This window comes from Dendropsophus ebraccatus, chromosome 13 (genome assembly GCF_027789765.1).
Source record: "Dendropsophus ebraccatus isolate aDenEbr1 chromosome 13, aDenEbr1.pat, whole genome shotgun sequence".
Classification (NCBI taxonomy): Eukaryota; Metazoa; Chordata; class Amphibia; order Anura; family Hylidae; genus Dendropsophus; species Dendropsophus ebraccatus.
The window spans coordinates 81999990-82018821 of record NC_091466.1 but is presented as its reverse complement, the minus strand read 5'-3'; the positions used below and the strand labels follow the sequence as shown (position 1 = coordinate 82018821).

The 18832-nt window shown below is 56.3% G+C and overlaps 1 protein-coding gene across 4 annotated transcripts in view; it reads right to left on the bottom strand.

The window, feature by feature from the left end:
- TMEM63C (transmembrane protein 63C) overlaps positions 1-18443 on the bottom strand; it is a 35071-nt gene extending 16628 nt beyond the window's left edge. For 2 of the 4 annotated variants that reach the window (XM_069950311.1, XM_069950314.1), the window contains exons 1-12: positions 18364-18443; positions 9422-9582; positions 8802-8881; positions 8686-8718; positions 7808-7895; positions 5334-5371; positions 4675-4817; positions 4546-4597; positions 4369-4477; positions 4165-4238; positions 944-1024; positions 229-349 (exon numbers count right to left, since the gene is read on the bottom strand). In XM_069950311.1, the coding sequence (XP_069806412.1) occupies positions 229-349; positions 944-1024; positions 4165-4238; positions 4369-4477; positions 4546-4597; positions 4675-4817; positions 5334-5371; positions 7808-7895; positions 8686-8718; positions 8802-8881; positions 9422-9582; positions 18364-18436 (1053 nt within the window). In that variant the 5' untranslated portion in view covers positions 18437-18443. Of the gene's footprint in view, positions 1-228; positions 350-943; positions 1025-4164; positions 4239-4368; positions 4478-4545; positions 4598-4674; positions 4818-5333; positions 5372-7807; positions 7896-8685; positions 8719-8801; positions 8882-9421; positions 9583-18215; positions 18309-18363 lie in introns of those variants that run through there. The other 2 variants (XM_069950313.1, XM_069950312.1) reach the window with 2 other exon arrangements.
- Between the last annotated feature and the right edge of the window lie 389 nt (positions 18444-18832).

Sequence of the window (18832 nt, the reverse complement as noted above, 5' to 3'; positions counted from 1 at the left end):
GGGGCACAGGAGAGAGAGAGGGGAAGGGGAGGGGCACAGGAGAGAGAGGGGAAGGCGAAGGGCACAGGAGAGAGAGAGGGGGTAAGGGGAGGGGCAGAGAAGAAAGAGGGGGTATGGAGAGGAGCACAGGGGAGAGAGGGTAAGGAGAGGGGCAGAGGGTAAAGTTTTAGATATATACAGTATGGGACATTGTGTGGCCCTCGGGCACAGTACAGGGGCACCTCTTACCTTCTGGAAGCCGCAGCAGTCACATGGGCACAGCCGGGCACACGGGTGAGTTTTAATCAGAATTCTTCCTTCTTTTTGAGATCTTCCAGCAAAATACAGACGACCGTTCATAGCGCGACGCCTAAAAAGAGAAGTAATCAACTGAGAAGGGGGGGGGGGGGGAGGGGGACATGGGGCAAGGATGGACGTGGTGAGGGGTAACAGGGCAAAGAAAGAATGTGGGGAGTAGGGCAACCTGTACATCCTCCATGGCCATCAAATCCAGGATGGTTGCATACTGTAAACAATGCGTGTACTGGCGAGTCTCTGTGTGTACAAGTCTATAGAGGCGTGTGTGTGTGTCTGTCTGTGAGTGTCTATAGAGGCGAGTGTGTGTGTGTGTGTGTGTGTGTGTGTGTGTCTGTGAGTGTCTATAGAGGCGAGTGTGTGTGTGTGTCTGTGAGTGTCTATAGAGGCGAGTGTGTGTGTGTGTGTGCGTGTGTGTCTGAGTGTCTATAGAGGCAAGTGTGTGTGTGTGTGTGTCTGTGAGTGTCTATAGAGGCGAGTGTGTATGTACGGGTGACAGTCTGCATGTCTATGTGGGAAAAGATTGCCATTATACAAGCAGATGTTTTCGTTCAGTCTTCTCATCGAATGGGAGTGACGCCCCTGTGCATATGTTCTCTAACCAGATGATGGCTTCACCTAACCTCTCACCTCACCGACGTCCACTTACCTTTCTGTGTCCAGCTTCATCAGTCTGCGGACATCATAGCTGAACTGGACGTCAGTGACGGTGCAGCTGGGATACGCCTCACTGCACAACAGAAAGATGGTAAAAACTTACGTCAGGCCTCCCCTACCATACACTCCCCAACTACAGGCCTCCCCGACCATGCACTCCTTAACTATAGGCCTCCCCGACCATACACTCCTTATCTACAGGCCTCCCCAACCATGCACTCTCCAACTACAGGCCTCCCCGACCATACACTCCACAACTACAGGCCTCCCCAACCATGCACTCCTTAACTACAGGCCTCCCTGACCATACACTCCCCAACTACAGGCCTCCCTGACCATGCACCCCTCAACTACAGGCCTCCCTGACCATGCACCCCTCAACTACAGGCCTCCCCGACCATACACTCCCCAACTACAGGCCTCTCCGACCATACACACCCCAACTATATGCCTTCCCGACTGTACAATCCCCAACTACAGGCCTCCCCGACCATGCACTCCCCAACTACACACCTTCCCGACCATACACTCCTTAACTACAGGCTTCCCCGAGCATACACTCCCCAACTACAGGCCTCCTCGACCATACACTGCCCAACTACAGGTCTTCCTGACCATACACTCCCCAACTACAGGCCTCCCCGAGCATACACTCCCCAACTACAGGCCTTCCTGAGCATACACTCCTCAACTACAGGCCTCACCGACCAAACACTCCCGAACTACATGCCTTCCCGACTGTACACTCCCCAACTACAGGCCTTCCCGACCATACAATCCTTAACTACAGGCCTTCCTGACTATACACTGCCCAACTACAGACCTCCCCAAACATACACTCCCCAACAACAGGCCTTTCCAACTATACACTCCCCAACTATAGGCCTTCTTGACTATACACTGCCAAACTACAGGCCTTTCTGACTATACACTGCCCAACTACAGCCCTCCCTAACTATAGGTATTCCAGACTATACACTGCCCAACTACAGGCCTCCCCAAACATTCACTCCCTAACTACAGGCCTTCCCAAACATTCACTCCCTAACTACAGGCCTTCCCAAACATTCACTCCCTAACTACAGGCCTTCCTGACTATACACTGACCAACTACAGCCCTCCCCACCCATACACTCCCCAACTACAGGTGCAACCATAAACCCCTCAACTATAGGCCTACCCGACCATACACACCCAAACTACAGGCACCCCCGACCATATGCTCCTAATCTACAGGCATCCCTAACCATACATTCCCCAGCTTCAGGCCTCCCCAACCAAACATTCTCTAACTACAGGCTTTCCAGGCCATACACTCCCCAACTACAGGACCAAACGTTCCCCAACTACAAACATTCCAGACCATACAATCCCCAACTATAGGCCTCGCCATCCAAACACTCCCCAACTGCAGACCTTGCCAACTACAGGCCTTCTTGAACATACACTCTCCCACTACAGGCTTCCCCAACTACAAACCTCAACCACCATACACTCCCCAACTATAGGCCTCATAAACCATACACTCCCCAACACTTCTAAACTAAAGGCTTCCCCAACCACAAACCTACCTGATCATACGCTCCCTATTTACAGACCTCCCCCAATTACAGGCCTCTCTGCCTATAAACTCCCCATCTACATGCCTTGCCAACCATACATTCCCCAGGTACAGGCCTTCTGACCATACACTCCCTAACAACAGGTCTCCCCGACCAAACACTCGCCAAGTATAGGCCTTGCCAACAATACACTTTCTACCTACAGGCCTCCCTGACTATACACTCCCCAGCTACAGGCGTCCCTGACCATACACTCTTAAACTACAGGCCTCCCTCACCATACACTCCCCGACGCCTCCCTGACAATACTCTCCCAAACTAAAGGACTCCTTGACCATACACTCCCCAACTACAGGCTTTCCCAACCATACACTCTAAGACTAGAGGTCTCTCAAACTAAAGGCTTCCTCGACTACAGGCCTTCCTGACCATACACTCCCTAACAACAATATTCCCAAAACTAAAGGCTTTCTCGACTAAATGCTTTCCAAATACAGACCTCCCTGACCATACACTCGTCAACTACAGGCCTCACCAACCATACACTCGTCAACTACAGGCCTCACCAACCATACACTCCCTAACTACAGGCCTCACCAACCATACACTCCGTAACTACAGGCCTCACCAACCATACACTCGTCAACTACAGGCCTCACCAACCATAAACTCCCTAACTACAGGCCTCACCAACCATAAACTCCCTAACTACAGGCCTCACCAACCATAAACTCCCTAACTACAGGCCTCACCAACCATACACTCGTCAACTACAGGCCTCACCAACCATACACTCGTCAACTACAGGCCTCACCAACCATACACTCCCTAACTACAGGCCTCACCAACCATACACTCCGTAACTACAGGCCTCACCAACCATACACTCGTCAACTACAGGCCTCACCAACCATAAACTCCCTAACTACAGGCCTCACCAACCATAAACTCCCTAACTACAGGCCTCACCAACCATACACTCGTCAACTACAGGCCTCACCAACCATACACTCCCTAACTACAGGCCACACCAACCATACACTTCCTAACTACAGGCCTCACCAACCATACACTCGTCAACTACAGGCCTCACCAACCATAAACTCCCTAACTACAGACCTCCCCGACCACACACTCCCTAACTACAGGCCTCCCTGACCATACACTCCCTAACTACAGGCCTCCCTGACCATACACTCCCTAACTACAGGCCTCCCTGACCATACACTCCCTAACTTCAGGCCTCTGTGAACTTACACTGCCCAAATACAGGCCTCCCGACCATACACCCCTGTCTTATGCAGCCATTAAAGGGAACCTGTCACCCCCCGTGCCAGGGTGACAGGCTCCCGACCCCCCGTTAGAGCCCCATATACTCACCTAATCCCGCACTGAGAGATGAGTCCAACGCTCATAGAGAATGACGGAGCGCTGGACTCTCCTGTCATTCTCTATGGGTGTTGGACTCATCTCTCAGCGCGCGCCGGGCTGCAGCGGCTGAGATCTTCATCACCCGACCGGATCCAGAAGCGGGACCTGGCGGGATTAGGTGAGTATATGGGGCTCTAACGGGGGGTCGGGAGCCTGTCACCCCGGTACGGGGGGTGACAGGTTCCCTTTAAGTGGGGGTTCAGGACTCATTTGTACTCACTGGAAGTGTTTGGTGATGAGTGAAGGGTCAGAGATCTCTCCAGGAATGTGCGTCACCATGAGGGTACGAGCAACCTGGAGACACAAGCAGAAAAGAGAGATAAGGTGATTCCTACAGGACACCCCTCACGTGAGGGAGGTAAGAAGGTGAAAGGGGTCTAAATCTGTGGCGTTTGGGGTGGGCTCAGGGGTCCATGCTTCTCACCTTGTCATCTTCTCGGTAGTGTAAGGAGGCCGAGTGATGGCGCATACACAGGACAGTCAGCAGGAAGTAGATGAGCGCAAATACACTGTGGAGCCACAGGAAGCGGTCCCTGAGGACAGAGCGGGGAGTGGTCAGCACCAGCTGTGGCCCCTCACACCCCACACACCCAATACTCACTGTATAGGAACATTGACAATTGTAGTGCGTCCAAACTGGGCCGGACCGTCACCTGTAGGTGCACAGACACTGGGATATAGTTAAGGGGTAATAAAGGAAGGGCCATCACAGGGGAAACGGGAAACTCACCTAAAAGATCTCCAGAGAAGTTGACAGGTAATATGATGGATACGGAGAGTACGCAGACGAGGAGCAGCAGCACAAGCAGATGGCGCTGATATGACAGATACGTGATGGCGTCCACCCCACACTTACTCTGGATCTCCTCATCCCTGTGAGGGCAATGACAGCTCAGGAAACCTGGTACCACCGCCATCCTCCTCACTATACCACCACCATCCACCTCACTATACCACCGCCATCACCCCCCATCCTCCTCACTATACCACTGCTATCCACCCCCCATCCTCCTCACTATACCACCACCATCCACCCCCCATCCTCCTCACTATACCACCACCATCCACCCCCCATCCTCCTCACTATACCACCACCATCCACCCCCCATCCTCCTCACTATACCACTGCTATCCACCCCCATCCTCCTCACTATACCACTGCTATCCACCCCCCATCCTCCTCACTATACCACTGCTATCCACCCCCCATCCTCCTCACTATACCACTGCTATCCACCCCCCATCCTCCTCACTATACCACCACCATCCACCCCCCATCCTCCTCACTATACCACCGCCATCACCCCCCATCCTCCTCACTATACCACCACCATCCACCCCCCATCCTCCTCACTATACCACTGCTATCCACCCCCAAACAGTTCTTACTTCATTTGATAAATGGAGCTTAGCCAGGAGCAGAAACCCTAAAAGAGAAGAGACATAGGATCACATTCACAGTGCATGGTCCACATACATATCCTGTATACCTACACTACATATCCTGTATACCTACACTACACCTACATATCCTGTATACCTACACTACACCTACATATACTGTATACATACACTACACCTACATATACAGTATACCTACACTACACTACATATCCTGTATACCTACACTATACCTACATATCCTGTATACCTACACTACACCTACATATACTGTATACCTACACTACACCTACATATCCTGTATACCTACACTACACCTACATATCCTGTATACCTACACTACATATCCTGTATACCTACACTACACCTACATATCCTGTATACCTACACTACATATCCTGTATACCTACACTACACCTACATATCCTGTATACCTACACTACACCTACACATCCTGTATACCTACACTACACCTACACATCCTGTATACCTACACTACACCTACATATACTGTATACCTACACTACACCTACATATCCTGTATACCTACACTACATATCCTGTATACCTACACTACACCTACATATCCTGTATACCTACACTACACCTACATATACTGTATACCTACACTATACCTACATATACTGTATACCTACACTACATATCCTGTATACCTACTCTACACCTACACCTACTGTATACCTACACTACACCTACATATCCTGTATACCTACACTACACCTACATATACTGTATACCTACACTACACCTACATATACTGTATACCTACACTACATATCCTGTATACCTACACTACACCTACATATACTGTATACCTACACCTACACATACTGTATACCTACACTACACCTACATATACTGTATACCTACACCTACACATACTGTATACCTACACTACACCTACATATACTATATACCTACACTACACCTACATATCCTGTATACCTACACTACATATCCTGTATACCTACACTACACCTACATATACTGTATACCTACACTACACCTACATATCCTGTATACCTACACTACACCTACATATCCTGTATACCTACACTACACCTACATATACCGTATACCTACACTACACCTACACATACTGTATACCTACTCTACACCTACACCTACTGTATACCTACACTACACCTACATATACTGTATACATACACTACACCCACATATACTGTATACCTACACTACACCTACATATCCTGTATACCTACACTACACCCACATATACTGTATACCTACACTACACCTACATATCCTGTATACCTACACTACACCTACATATGCTGTATACCTACACTAAACCTACATATACCGCATACCTACACTAAACCTACATATACCGCATACCTACACTACACCTACATATACTGTATACCTACACTACACCTACATATACCGTATACCTACACTACACCTACATATACCGTATACCTACACTACACCTACATATACTGTATACCTACTCTACACCTACACCTACTGTATACCTACACTACACCTACATATACTGTATACATACACTACACCCACATATACTGTATACCTACACTACACCTACACATACTGTATACCTACACTACACCTACACATCCTGTATTCCTACACTACACCTACATATACTGTATACCTACACTACACCTACACATACTGTATACATACACTACACCTACACGAATTGTACACCTACACATACAGTACATTTATACTACACTACTCTTACACACCACTATATGTGTAACACCCCACACTGACACACCACTATACACGTAACACCCCCACACTAACACATCACTATACATGTAACACCCCCACACCACTATACATGTAACACCCCCACACAGACACACCACTATACATGTAACACCCCCACACAGACACACCACTATACATGTAACACCCCCACACAGATACACCACTATACATGTAACACCCCACACTGACACACCACTATACATGTAACACCCCACACTAACACCCCACTATACACGTAACACCCCACACTGACACACCACTATACACGTAACACCCCACACTGACACACCACTATATATGTAACACCCCCACACTGACACACCACTATATATGTAACACCCCACACTAACACCCCACTATATATGTAACACCCCCACACTAACACCCCACTATACATGTAACACCCCACACTGACACACCACTATATATGTAACACCCCCACACAGACACACCACTATATATTTAACACCCCCACACAGACACACCACTATACATGTAACACCCCACACAGACACACCACTATACATGTAACACCCCACACTAACACACCACTATACACGTAACACCCCACACTGACACACCACTATACACGTAACACCCCACACTGACACACCAATATACCTTCCCATCAGCCCACTGCATTGCTCAGTGCAATGTCAGGGTCTACTCTCACTTACCAGGTCTTTCCTGTTCAGGTCGGAGGGGCTCGTCTCACAGGGTGACTTCTCCTTGTCACTGGGCTCTCCATAGAAAAGAGAGGTCAGGCTGCACAACAGAGACAAACACAGGCATAAAGAGACATCCAGATGATGAACTGACTGTTGAACCTCTTTCTGCACCTTCACCAGGAGACCCTGCACCGACTCTCCGCCAGGAGACCATGCGGCGACCCTGCACCGACACTCCGCCAGGAGACCATGGGGCGACCCTGCACCGACACTCCGCCAGGAGACCATGGGGCGACCCTGCACCGACCCTCCGCCAGGAGCCCCGGTGCCGACCCTCCGCCAGGAGACCCGGCGCCGACCCTCCGCCAGGAGACCCGGCGCCGACCCTCCGCCAGGAGACCCGGCGCCGACCCTCCGCCAGGAGACCCGGCGCCGACCCTCCGCCAGGAGACCCGGCGCCGACCCTCCGCCAGGAGACCATGGGGCGACCCTGCACCGACACTCCGCCAGGAGCCCCGGTGCCGACCCTGCACCGACCCTCCGCCAGGAGACCCGGCGCCGACCCTCCGCCAGGAGACCCGGCGCCGACCCTCCGCCAGGAGACCCGGCGCCGACCCTCCGCCAGGAGACCCGGCGCCGACCCTCCGCCAGGAGACCCGGCGCCGACCCTCCGCCAGGAGACCCGGTGCCGACCCTCCGCCAGGAGACCTGGCGCCGACCCTCCGCCAGGAGACCCGGCGCCGACCCTCCCCCAGGAGACCCGGCGCCGACCCTCCCCCAGGAGACCCTGCGATGACCCTCCACCAGGAGACCCTGCGCCGACCCTCCACCAGGAGACCCTGCGCCGACCCTCCACCACCACCTCATTGACTTTAGTCAACCATTACTTGTATGATGTCCATCTGCGTTGCATGGCCAGGCTGGGGAGAAAGTTCAGAGGTCAGTAAGTGTACACGAGGAAGTCCCTGGTCATGGTTCAGCATGTTATGTATGGCGGGCTCACCTGTCATTATCTATCAGGAGCGCCAGACGCCCGTAATCCCAGGCCGCTTTCCTCAGACACGAGAAGACAAGCAACAGGAGCTGGAATCAGATCAGCTTCCATTATTACATAGACCTCACACCCCACCACCCACTGACACACCCCTACCCACCAAACCAACCACTGACACACCCCTACCCACCAAACCACTCACTGACACATCCCTACCCGCCACACACTGACACACCTACCCACCACATCACCCACTGACACACCCCTACCCGCCACCCAGACACACCTACCCACCCCACAACCCACTGACACACCCCTAGCCACCACAATACCCACTGACACACCCCTAGCCAGCACACCACCCACTGACACACCCCTAGCCACCACACCACCCACTGACACACCCCTAGCCACCAAACCACCCAATGACACACCCCTAGTCACCACCCCACCCACTGACACACCCCTAGCCACCACACCACCCACTGACACACCCCTACCCACCGCCCACTGACACACCCCTACCCACCACCCGCTAGTACCGCCCACTGACAATACCCTATCCACGTCCCACTGACACTACCACCACACCCCTCACTGACATAACCCTAGTTCATGGTCAGTCTTACCAGCCACACCAAGAAGTTGATTGCGAGGACGGTAGGAACCCCTCCGAAGGGCAACCCTTGAGGAACAGTGCTGTGTGAGCGGGCACTATAACAATGATCGGTCACATTACTCGGGGGCTCCACAGAAGAGGACGACCCCAGCAGGTTGTCCATATCGTAACCTGAAAATACACGTAAAGAGAAACAGGTATATACAGTCACCAAGGTGGGGGCAAGAGAGGGATGGGCCAGCCTCCTGCAGGGGTATATACAGTCACCAAGGTGGGGGCAAGAGAGGGATGGGCCAGCCTCCTGCAGGGGTATATACAGTCACCAAGGTGGGGGCAAGAGAGGGATGGGCCAGCCTCCTGCAGGGGTATATACAGTCACCAATGTGGGGGCAGGAGAGGGATGGGCCAGCCTCCTGCAAGGGTATATACAGTCACCAGGGTGGGGGATAGAGGCTGGCTCTGGTGACCTCCGCCCTTACTGATGGAGGCTGGCTCCGGTGACCTCCACCCTCCCTACTGCCCCTCTACAGCACCACATACCCCACCACCCTCCCTACAGCACCACATACCCCACCACCCTCCCTACAACACCACATACCCCACCACCCTCCCTACTGCCCCTCTACAGCACCACATACCCCACCACCCTCCCTACTGCCCCTCTACAGCACCACATACCCCACCACCCTCCGTACTGCCCCTCTACAGCACCACATACCCCACCGCCCTCCCTACTGCCCCTCTACAGCACCACATACCCCACCGCCCTCCCTACTGCCCCTTTAAGGCACCACATACCCCACCACCCTCCCTACCGCACCACATACCCCACCACCCTCCCCTACAGCACCACATACCCCACCACCCTCCCTACAGCACCACATACCCCACCACCCTCCCTACTGCCCCTCTACAGCACTACATACCCCACCACCCTCCCTACAGCACCACATACCCCACCACCCTCCCTACAGCACCACATACCCCACCACCCTCCCTACAGCACCACATACCCCACCACCCTCCCTACTGCCCCTCTACAGCACCACATACCCCACCACCCCTCTACAGCACCACATACCCCACCACCCTCCGTACTGCCCCTCTACAGCACCACATACCCCACCACCCTCCCTACTGCCCCTTTACAGCACCACATACCCCACCGCCCTCCGTAATACCCCTCTACAGCACCAGATACCCCACCACCCCTCTACAGCACCACATACCCCACCACCCTCCCTACTGCCCCTCTACAGCACCAGATACCCCACCACCCTCCCTACAGCACCAGATACCCCACCACCCTCCCTACTGCCCCTCTACAGCACCACATAAACCACCACCCTCTCTACAGCACCACATACCCCACCACCCTCCCTACTGCCCCTCTACAGCACCACATACCCCACCACCCTCCCTACTGCCCCTCTACAGCACCACATACCCCACCACCCTCCCTACTGCCCCTTTACAGCACCACATACCCCACCGCCCTCCGTAATACCCCTCTACAGCACCAGATACCCCACCACCCCTCTACAGCACCACATACCCCACCACCCTCCCTACAGCACCACATACCCCACCACCCTCCCTACTGCCCCTCTACAGCACCACATACCCCACCACCCCTCTACAGCACCACATACCCCACCACCCTCCGTACAGCAGCACATACCCCACCACCCTCCCTACTGCCCCTCTACAGCACCACATACCCCACCACCCTCCCTACAGCACCACATACCCCACCACCCTCCCTACTGTCCCTCTACAGCACCACATACCCCACCACCCTCCCTACTGCCCCTCTACAGCACCACATACCCCACCACCCTCCCTACTGCCCCTTTACAGCACCACATACCCCACCGCCCTCCGTAACACCCCTCTACAGCACCAGATACCCCACCACCCCTCTACAGCACCACATACCCCACCACCCTCCCTACAGCACCACATACCCCACCACCCTCCCTACTGCCCCTCTACAGCACCACATACCCCACCACCCCTCTACAGCACCACATACCCCACCACCCTCCGTACAGCAGCACATACCCCACCACCCTCCCTACTGCCCCTCTACAGCACCACATACCCCACCCACCCCTCCCTACAGCACCACATACCCCACCACCCTCCCTACTGTCCCTCTACAGCACCACATACCCCACCACCCTCCCTACTGCCCCTCTACAGCACCACATACCCCACCACCCTCCCTACAGCACCAAATACCCCACTACCCTCCCTACTGCCCCTCTACAGCACCACAAACCACCACCCTCCCTACAGCACCACATACCCCACCACCCTCCCTACTGCCCCTCTACAGCACCACATACCCCACCACCCTCCCTACTGCCCCTCTACAGCACCACATACCCCACCACCCTCCCTACTGCCCCTTTACAGCACCACATACCCCACCGCCCTCCGTAATACCCCTCTACAGCACCAGATACCCCACCACCCCTCTACAGCACCACATACCCCACCACCCTCCCTACAGCACCACATACCCCACCACCCTCCCTACTGCCCCTCTACAGCACCACATACCCCACCACCCCTCTACAGCACCACATACCCCACCACCCTCCGTACAGCAGCACATACCCCACCACCCTCCCTACTGCCCCTCTACAGCACCACATACCCCACCACCCTCCCTACAGCACCACATACCCCACCACCCTCCCTACTGTCCCTCTACAGCACCACATAGCCCACCACCCTCCCTACTGCCCCTCTACAGCACCACATACCCCACCACCCTCCCTACAGCACCAGATACCCCACCACCCTCCCTAATGCCCCTCTACAGCACCACATACCCCACCACCCTCCCTACTGCCCCTCTGCAGCACCACATACCCCACCACCCTCCCTACAGCACCACATACCCCACCACCCTCCCTACAGCACCACATACCCCACCACCCTCCCTACAGCACCACATACCCCACCACCCTCCCTACAGCACCACATACCCCACCACCCTCCCTACTGCCCCTCTACAGCACCACATACCCCACCACCCTCCCTACTGCCCCTCTACAGCACCACATACCCCACCACCCTCCCTACTGCCCCTCTACAGCACCACATACCCCACCACCCTCCCTACTGCCCCTCTACAGCACCACATACCCCACCACATGCCCCACCACCCTCCCTACAGCACCACATACCCCACCACCCTCCCTACTGCCCCTCTACAGCACCACATACCCCACCACCCTCCCTACAGCACCACATACCCCACCACCCTCCCTACTGCCCCTCTACAGCACCACATACCCCACCACCCTCCCTACAGCACCACATACCCCACCACCCTCCCAACTGCCCCTCTACAGCACCACATACCCCACCACCCTCCCTACAGCACCACATACCCCACCACCCTCCCTACTGCCCCTCTACAGCACCACATACCCCACCACCCTCCCTACTGCCCCTCTACAGCACCACATACCCCACCACCCTCCCTACTGCCCCCTCTACAGCACCACATACCCCACCACCCTCCCTACTGCCCCTCTGCAGCACCACATACCCCACCACCCTCCCTACAGCACCACATACCCCACCACCCTCCCTACAGCACCACATACCCCACCACCCTCCCTACAGCACCACATACCCCACCACCCTCCCTACAGCACCACATACCCCACCACCCTCCCTACTGCCCCTCTACAGCACCACATACCCCACCACCCTCCCTACTGCCCCTCTACAGCACCACATACCCCACCACATGCCCCACCACCCTCCCTACAGCACCACATACCCCACCACCCTCCCTACTGCCCCTTTACAGTACCACATACCCCACCACCCTCCCTACTGGCCCTCTACAGCACCACATACCCCACCACCCTCCCTACTGCCCCTTTACAGCACCACATACCCCACCGCCCTCCGTAATACCCCTCTACAGCACCAGATACCCCACCACCCCTCTACAGCACCACATACCCCACCACCCTCCCTACAGCACCACATACCCCACCACCCTCCCTACAGCACCACATACCCCACCACCCTCCCTACTGCCCCTCTACAGCACCACATACCCCACCACCCCTCTACAGCACCACATACCCCACCACCCTCCGTACAGCACCACATACCCCACCACCCTCCCTACTGCCCCTCTACAGCACCACATACCCCACCACCCTCCCTACAGCACCACATACCCCACCACCCTCCCTACTGCCCCTCTACAGCACCACATACCCCACCACCCTCCGTACTGCCCCTCTACAGCACCACATACCCCACCGCCCTCCCTACTGCCCCTCTACAGCACCACATACCCCACCGCCCTCCCTACTGCCCCTTTAAGGCACCACATACCCCACCACCCTCCCTACCGCACCACATACCCCACCACCCTCCCTACAGCACCACATACCCCACCACCCTCCCTACAGCACCACATACCCCACCACCCTCCCTACAGCACCACATACCCCACCACCCTCCCTACAGCACCACATACCCCACCACCCTCCCTACTGCCCCTCTACAGCACCACATACCCCACCACCCTCCCTACTGCCCCTCTACAGCACCACATACCCCACCACCCTCCCTACTGCCCCTCTACAGCACCACATACCCCACCACCCTCCCTACTGCCCCTCTACAGCACCACATACCCCACCACCCTCCCTACTGCCCCTCTACAGCACCACATACCCCACCACCCTCCCTACTGCCCCTCTACAGCACCACATACCCCACCACATGCCCCACCACCCTCCCTACAGCACCACATACCCCACCACCCTCCCTACTGCCCCTCTACAGCACCACATACCCCACCACCCTCCCTACAGCACCACATACCCCACCACCCTCCCTACAGCACCACATACCCCACCACCCTCCCTACAGCACCACATACCCCACCACCCTCCCAACAGCACCACATACCCCACCACCCTCCCTACAGCACCACATACCCCACCACCCTCCCTACTGCCCCTCTACAGCACCACATACCCCACCACCCTCCCTACTGCCCCTCTACAGCACCACATACCCCACCACACTCCCTACAGCACCAGATACCCCACCACCCTCCCTACTGCCCCTCTACAGCACAACATACCCCACCACCCTCCCTACTGCCCCTCTACAGCACCACATGCCCCACCACCCTCCCTACAGCACCACATACCCCACCACCCTCCCTACTGCCCCTTTACAGTACCACATACCCCACCACCCTCCATACTGCCCCACTACAGCACCACATACCCCACCACCCTCCCTACTGCCCCCCTACAGCACCACATACCCCACCACCCTCCCTACAGCACCACATACCCCACCACCCTCCCAACTGCCCCTCTACAGCACCACATACCCCACCACCCTCCCTACTGCCCCACTACAGCACCACATACCCCACCACCCTCCCTACTGCCCCCCTACAGCACCACATACCCCACCACCCTCCCTACAGCACCACATACCCCACCACCCTCCCAACTGCCCCTCTACAGCACCACATACCCCACCACCCTCCCTACTGCCCCTCTACAGCACCACATACCCCACCACATGCCCCACCACCCTCCCTACAGCACCACATACCCCACCACCCTCCCTACTGCCCCTCTACAGTACCACATACCCCACCACCCTCCCTACTGCCCCTCTACAGCACCACATACCCCACCATCCTCCCTACTGCCCCTCTACAGCACCACATACCCCACCACCCTCCCTACAGCACCACATACCCCACCACCCTCCCTAGAGCACCACATACCCCACCATCCTCCCTACTGCCCCTCTACAGCACCACATACCCCACCACCCTCCCTACTGCCCCTCTACAGCACCACATACCCCACCACCCTCCGTACTGCCCCTCTACAGCGCCACATACCCCACCGCCCTCCCTACTGCCCCTCTACAGCACCAGATACCCCACCACCCTCCCTACTGCCCCTCTACAGCACCACATACCCCACCACCCTCCCTACTGCCCCTCTACAGCACCACATACCCCACCACCCTCCCAACTGCCCCTCTACAGCACCACATACCCCACCACCCTCCCTACAGCACCACATACCCCACCACCCTCCCTACTGCCCCTCTACAGCACCACATACCCCACCACCCTCCCTACTGCCCCTCTACAGCACCACATACCCCACCACCCTCCCTACTGCCCCTCTACAGCACCACATACCCCACCACCCTCCCTACTGCCCCTCTACAGCACCACATACCCCACCACATACCCCACCACATACCCCACCACCCTCCCTACAGCACCACATACCCCACCACCCTCCCTACAGCACCACATACCCCACCACCCTCCCTACAGCACCACATACCCCACCACCCTCCCTACAGCACCACATACCCCACCACCCTCCCTACAGCACCACATACCCCACCACCCTCCCTACTGCCCCTCTACAGCACCACATACCCCACCACCATCCCTACTGCCCCTCTACAGCACCACATACCCCACCACCCTCCCTACTGCCCCTCTACAGCACCACATACCCCACCACATGCCCCACCACCCTCCCTACAGCACCACATACCCCACCACCCTCCCTACTGCCCCTCTACAGCACCACATACCCCACCACCCTCCCTACTGCCCCTCTACAGCACCACATACCCCACCACCCTCCCTACAGCACCACATACCCCACCATCCTCCCTACTGCCCCTCTACAGCACCACATACCCCACCACCCTCCCTACTGCCCCTCTACAGCACCACATACCCCACCACCCTCCCTACAACACCAGATACCCCACCACCCTCCCTACTGCCCCTCTACAGCACCACATACCCCACCACCCTCCCTACAGCACCACATACCCCACCACCCTCCCTACAGCACCACATACCCCACCACCCTCCCTACAGCACCACATACCCCACCACCCTCCCTACAGCACCACATACCCCACCACCCTCCCTACAGCACCACATACCCCACCACCCTCCCTACTGCCCCTCTACAGCACCACATACCCCACCACCCTCCCTACTGCCCCTCTACAGCACCACATACCCCACCACCCTCCGTACTGCCCCTCTACAGCACCACATACCCCACCGCCCTCCCTACTGCCCCTCTACAGCACCACATACCCCACCGCCCTCCCTACAGCACCACATACCCCACCATCCTCCCTACTGCCCCTCTACAGCACCACATACCCCACCACCCTCCCTACTGCCCCTCTACAGCACCACATACCCCACCACCCTCCCTACTGCCCCCCTACAGCACCACATACCCCACCACCCTCCCTACAGCACCACATACCCCACCATCCTCCCTACTGCCCCTCTACAGCACCACATACCCCACCACCCTCCCTACTGCCCCTCTACAGCACCACATACCCCACCACCCTCCCTACAGCACCACATACCCCACCACCCTCCCTACAGCACCACATACCCCACCACATACCCCACCACCCTCCCTACAGCACCACATACCCCACCACCCTCCCTACAGCACCACATACCCCACCACCCTCCCTACTGCCCCTCTACAGCACCACATACCCCACCACCCCTCTACAGCACCACATACCCCACCACCCTCCCTACAGCACCACATACCCCACCACCCTCCCTACTGCCCCTCTACAGCACCACATACCCCACCACCCTCCCTACAGCACCACATACCCCACCACCCTCCCTACTGCCCCTCTACAGCACCACATACCCCACCACCCTCCGTACTGCCCCTCTACAGCACCACATACCCCACCGCCCTCCCTACTGCCCCTCTACAGTACCACATACCCCACCACCCTCCCTACTGCCCCTCTACAGCACCACATACCCCACCACCCTCCCTACAGCACCACATACCCCACCATCCTCCCTACTGCCCCTCTACAGCACCACATACCCCACCACCCTCCCTACTGCCCCTCTACAGCACCACATACCCCACCACCCTCCCTACAACACCAGATACCCCACCACCCTCCCTACTGCCCCTCTACAGCACCACATACCCCACCACCCTCCCTACAGCACCACATACCCCACCACCCTCCCTACAGCACCACATACCCCACCACCCTCCCTACAGCACCACATACCCCACCACCCTCCCTACAGCACCACATACCCCACCACCCTCCCTACAGCACCACATACCCCACCACCCTCCCTACTGCCCCTCTACAGCACCACATACCCCACCACCCTCCCTACTGCCCCTCTACAGCACCACATACCCCACCACCCTCCGTACTGCCCCTCTACAGCACCACATACCCCACCGCCCTCCCTACTGCCCCTCTACAGCACCACATACCCACCGCCCTCCCTACAGCACCACATACCCCACCATCCTCCCTACTGCCCCTCTACAGCACCACATACCCCACCACCCTCCCTACTGCCCCTCTACAGCACCACATACCCCACCACCCTCCCTACTGCCCCCCTACAGCACCACATACCCCACCACCCTCCCTACAGCACCACATACCCCACCATCCTCCCTACTGCCCCTCTACAGCACCACATACCCCACCACCCTCCCTACTGCCCCTCTACAGCACCACATACCCCACCACCCTCCCTACAGCACCACATACCCCCCCCACCCTCCCAACAGCACCACATACCCCACCACATACCCCACCACCCTCCCTACAGCACCACATACCCCACCACCCTCCCTACAGCACCACATACCCCACCACCCTCCCTACAGCACCACATACCCCACCACCCTCCCTACAGCACCACATACCCCACCACATGCTGTGCGGGGCCCGGGCGGGGGAGATCCGGGTATTCTCTCTCTCTCAGGCGGATACACACACGGAGCCTCCGCCCAAAAAAAAAAAAAAAAAAAAAAAAAAATAACACGATGATCGACTCCGCCGGAGATTCCTCACCTGTCCGGCCGCAGCAGCATCCCGAGCACCGGAGCCTCCGCCCCGCCACCCGGACCCCGCCCCCTGACGTCATCACCGGGAGGGGCGGGGCTGGCATGTGTATACATCTATATACAGGGGGTGTCATCTATATACAACTATATACAGGGGGTGTCATCTATACACATCTACATACAAGGGGTGTCATCTATATACAGGGGGTGTCACCTATATACATCTATATACAGGGGGTGCCATCTATATACATCTATATACAGGGGCTGTCATCTATATACATCTATATACAGGGGGTGTCACCTATATACATCTACATACAGAAGGTGTCATCTATATACAGGAGGTGTCATCTATATACAGGGGGTGTTATCTATATACATCTATATACAGGGGGTGCCATCTATATACATCTATATACAGGGGGTGTCATCTATATATATCTATATACAGGGGGTGTCATCTATATACATCT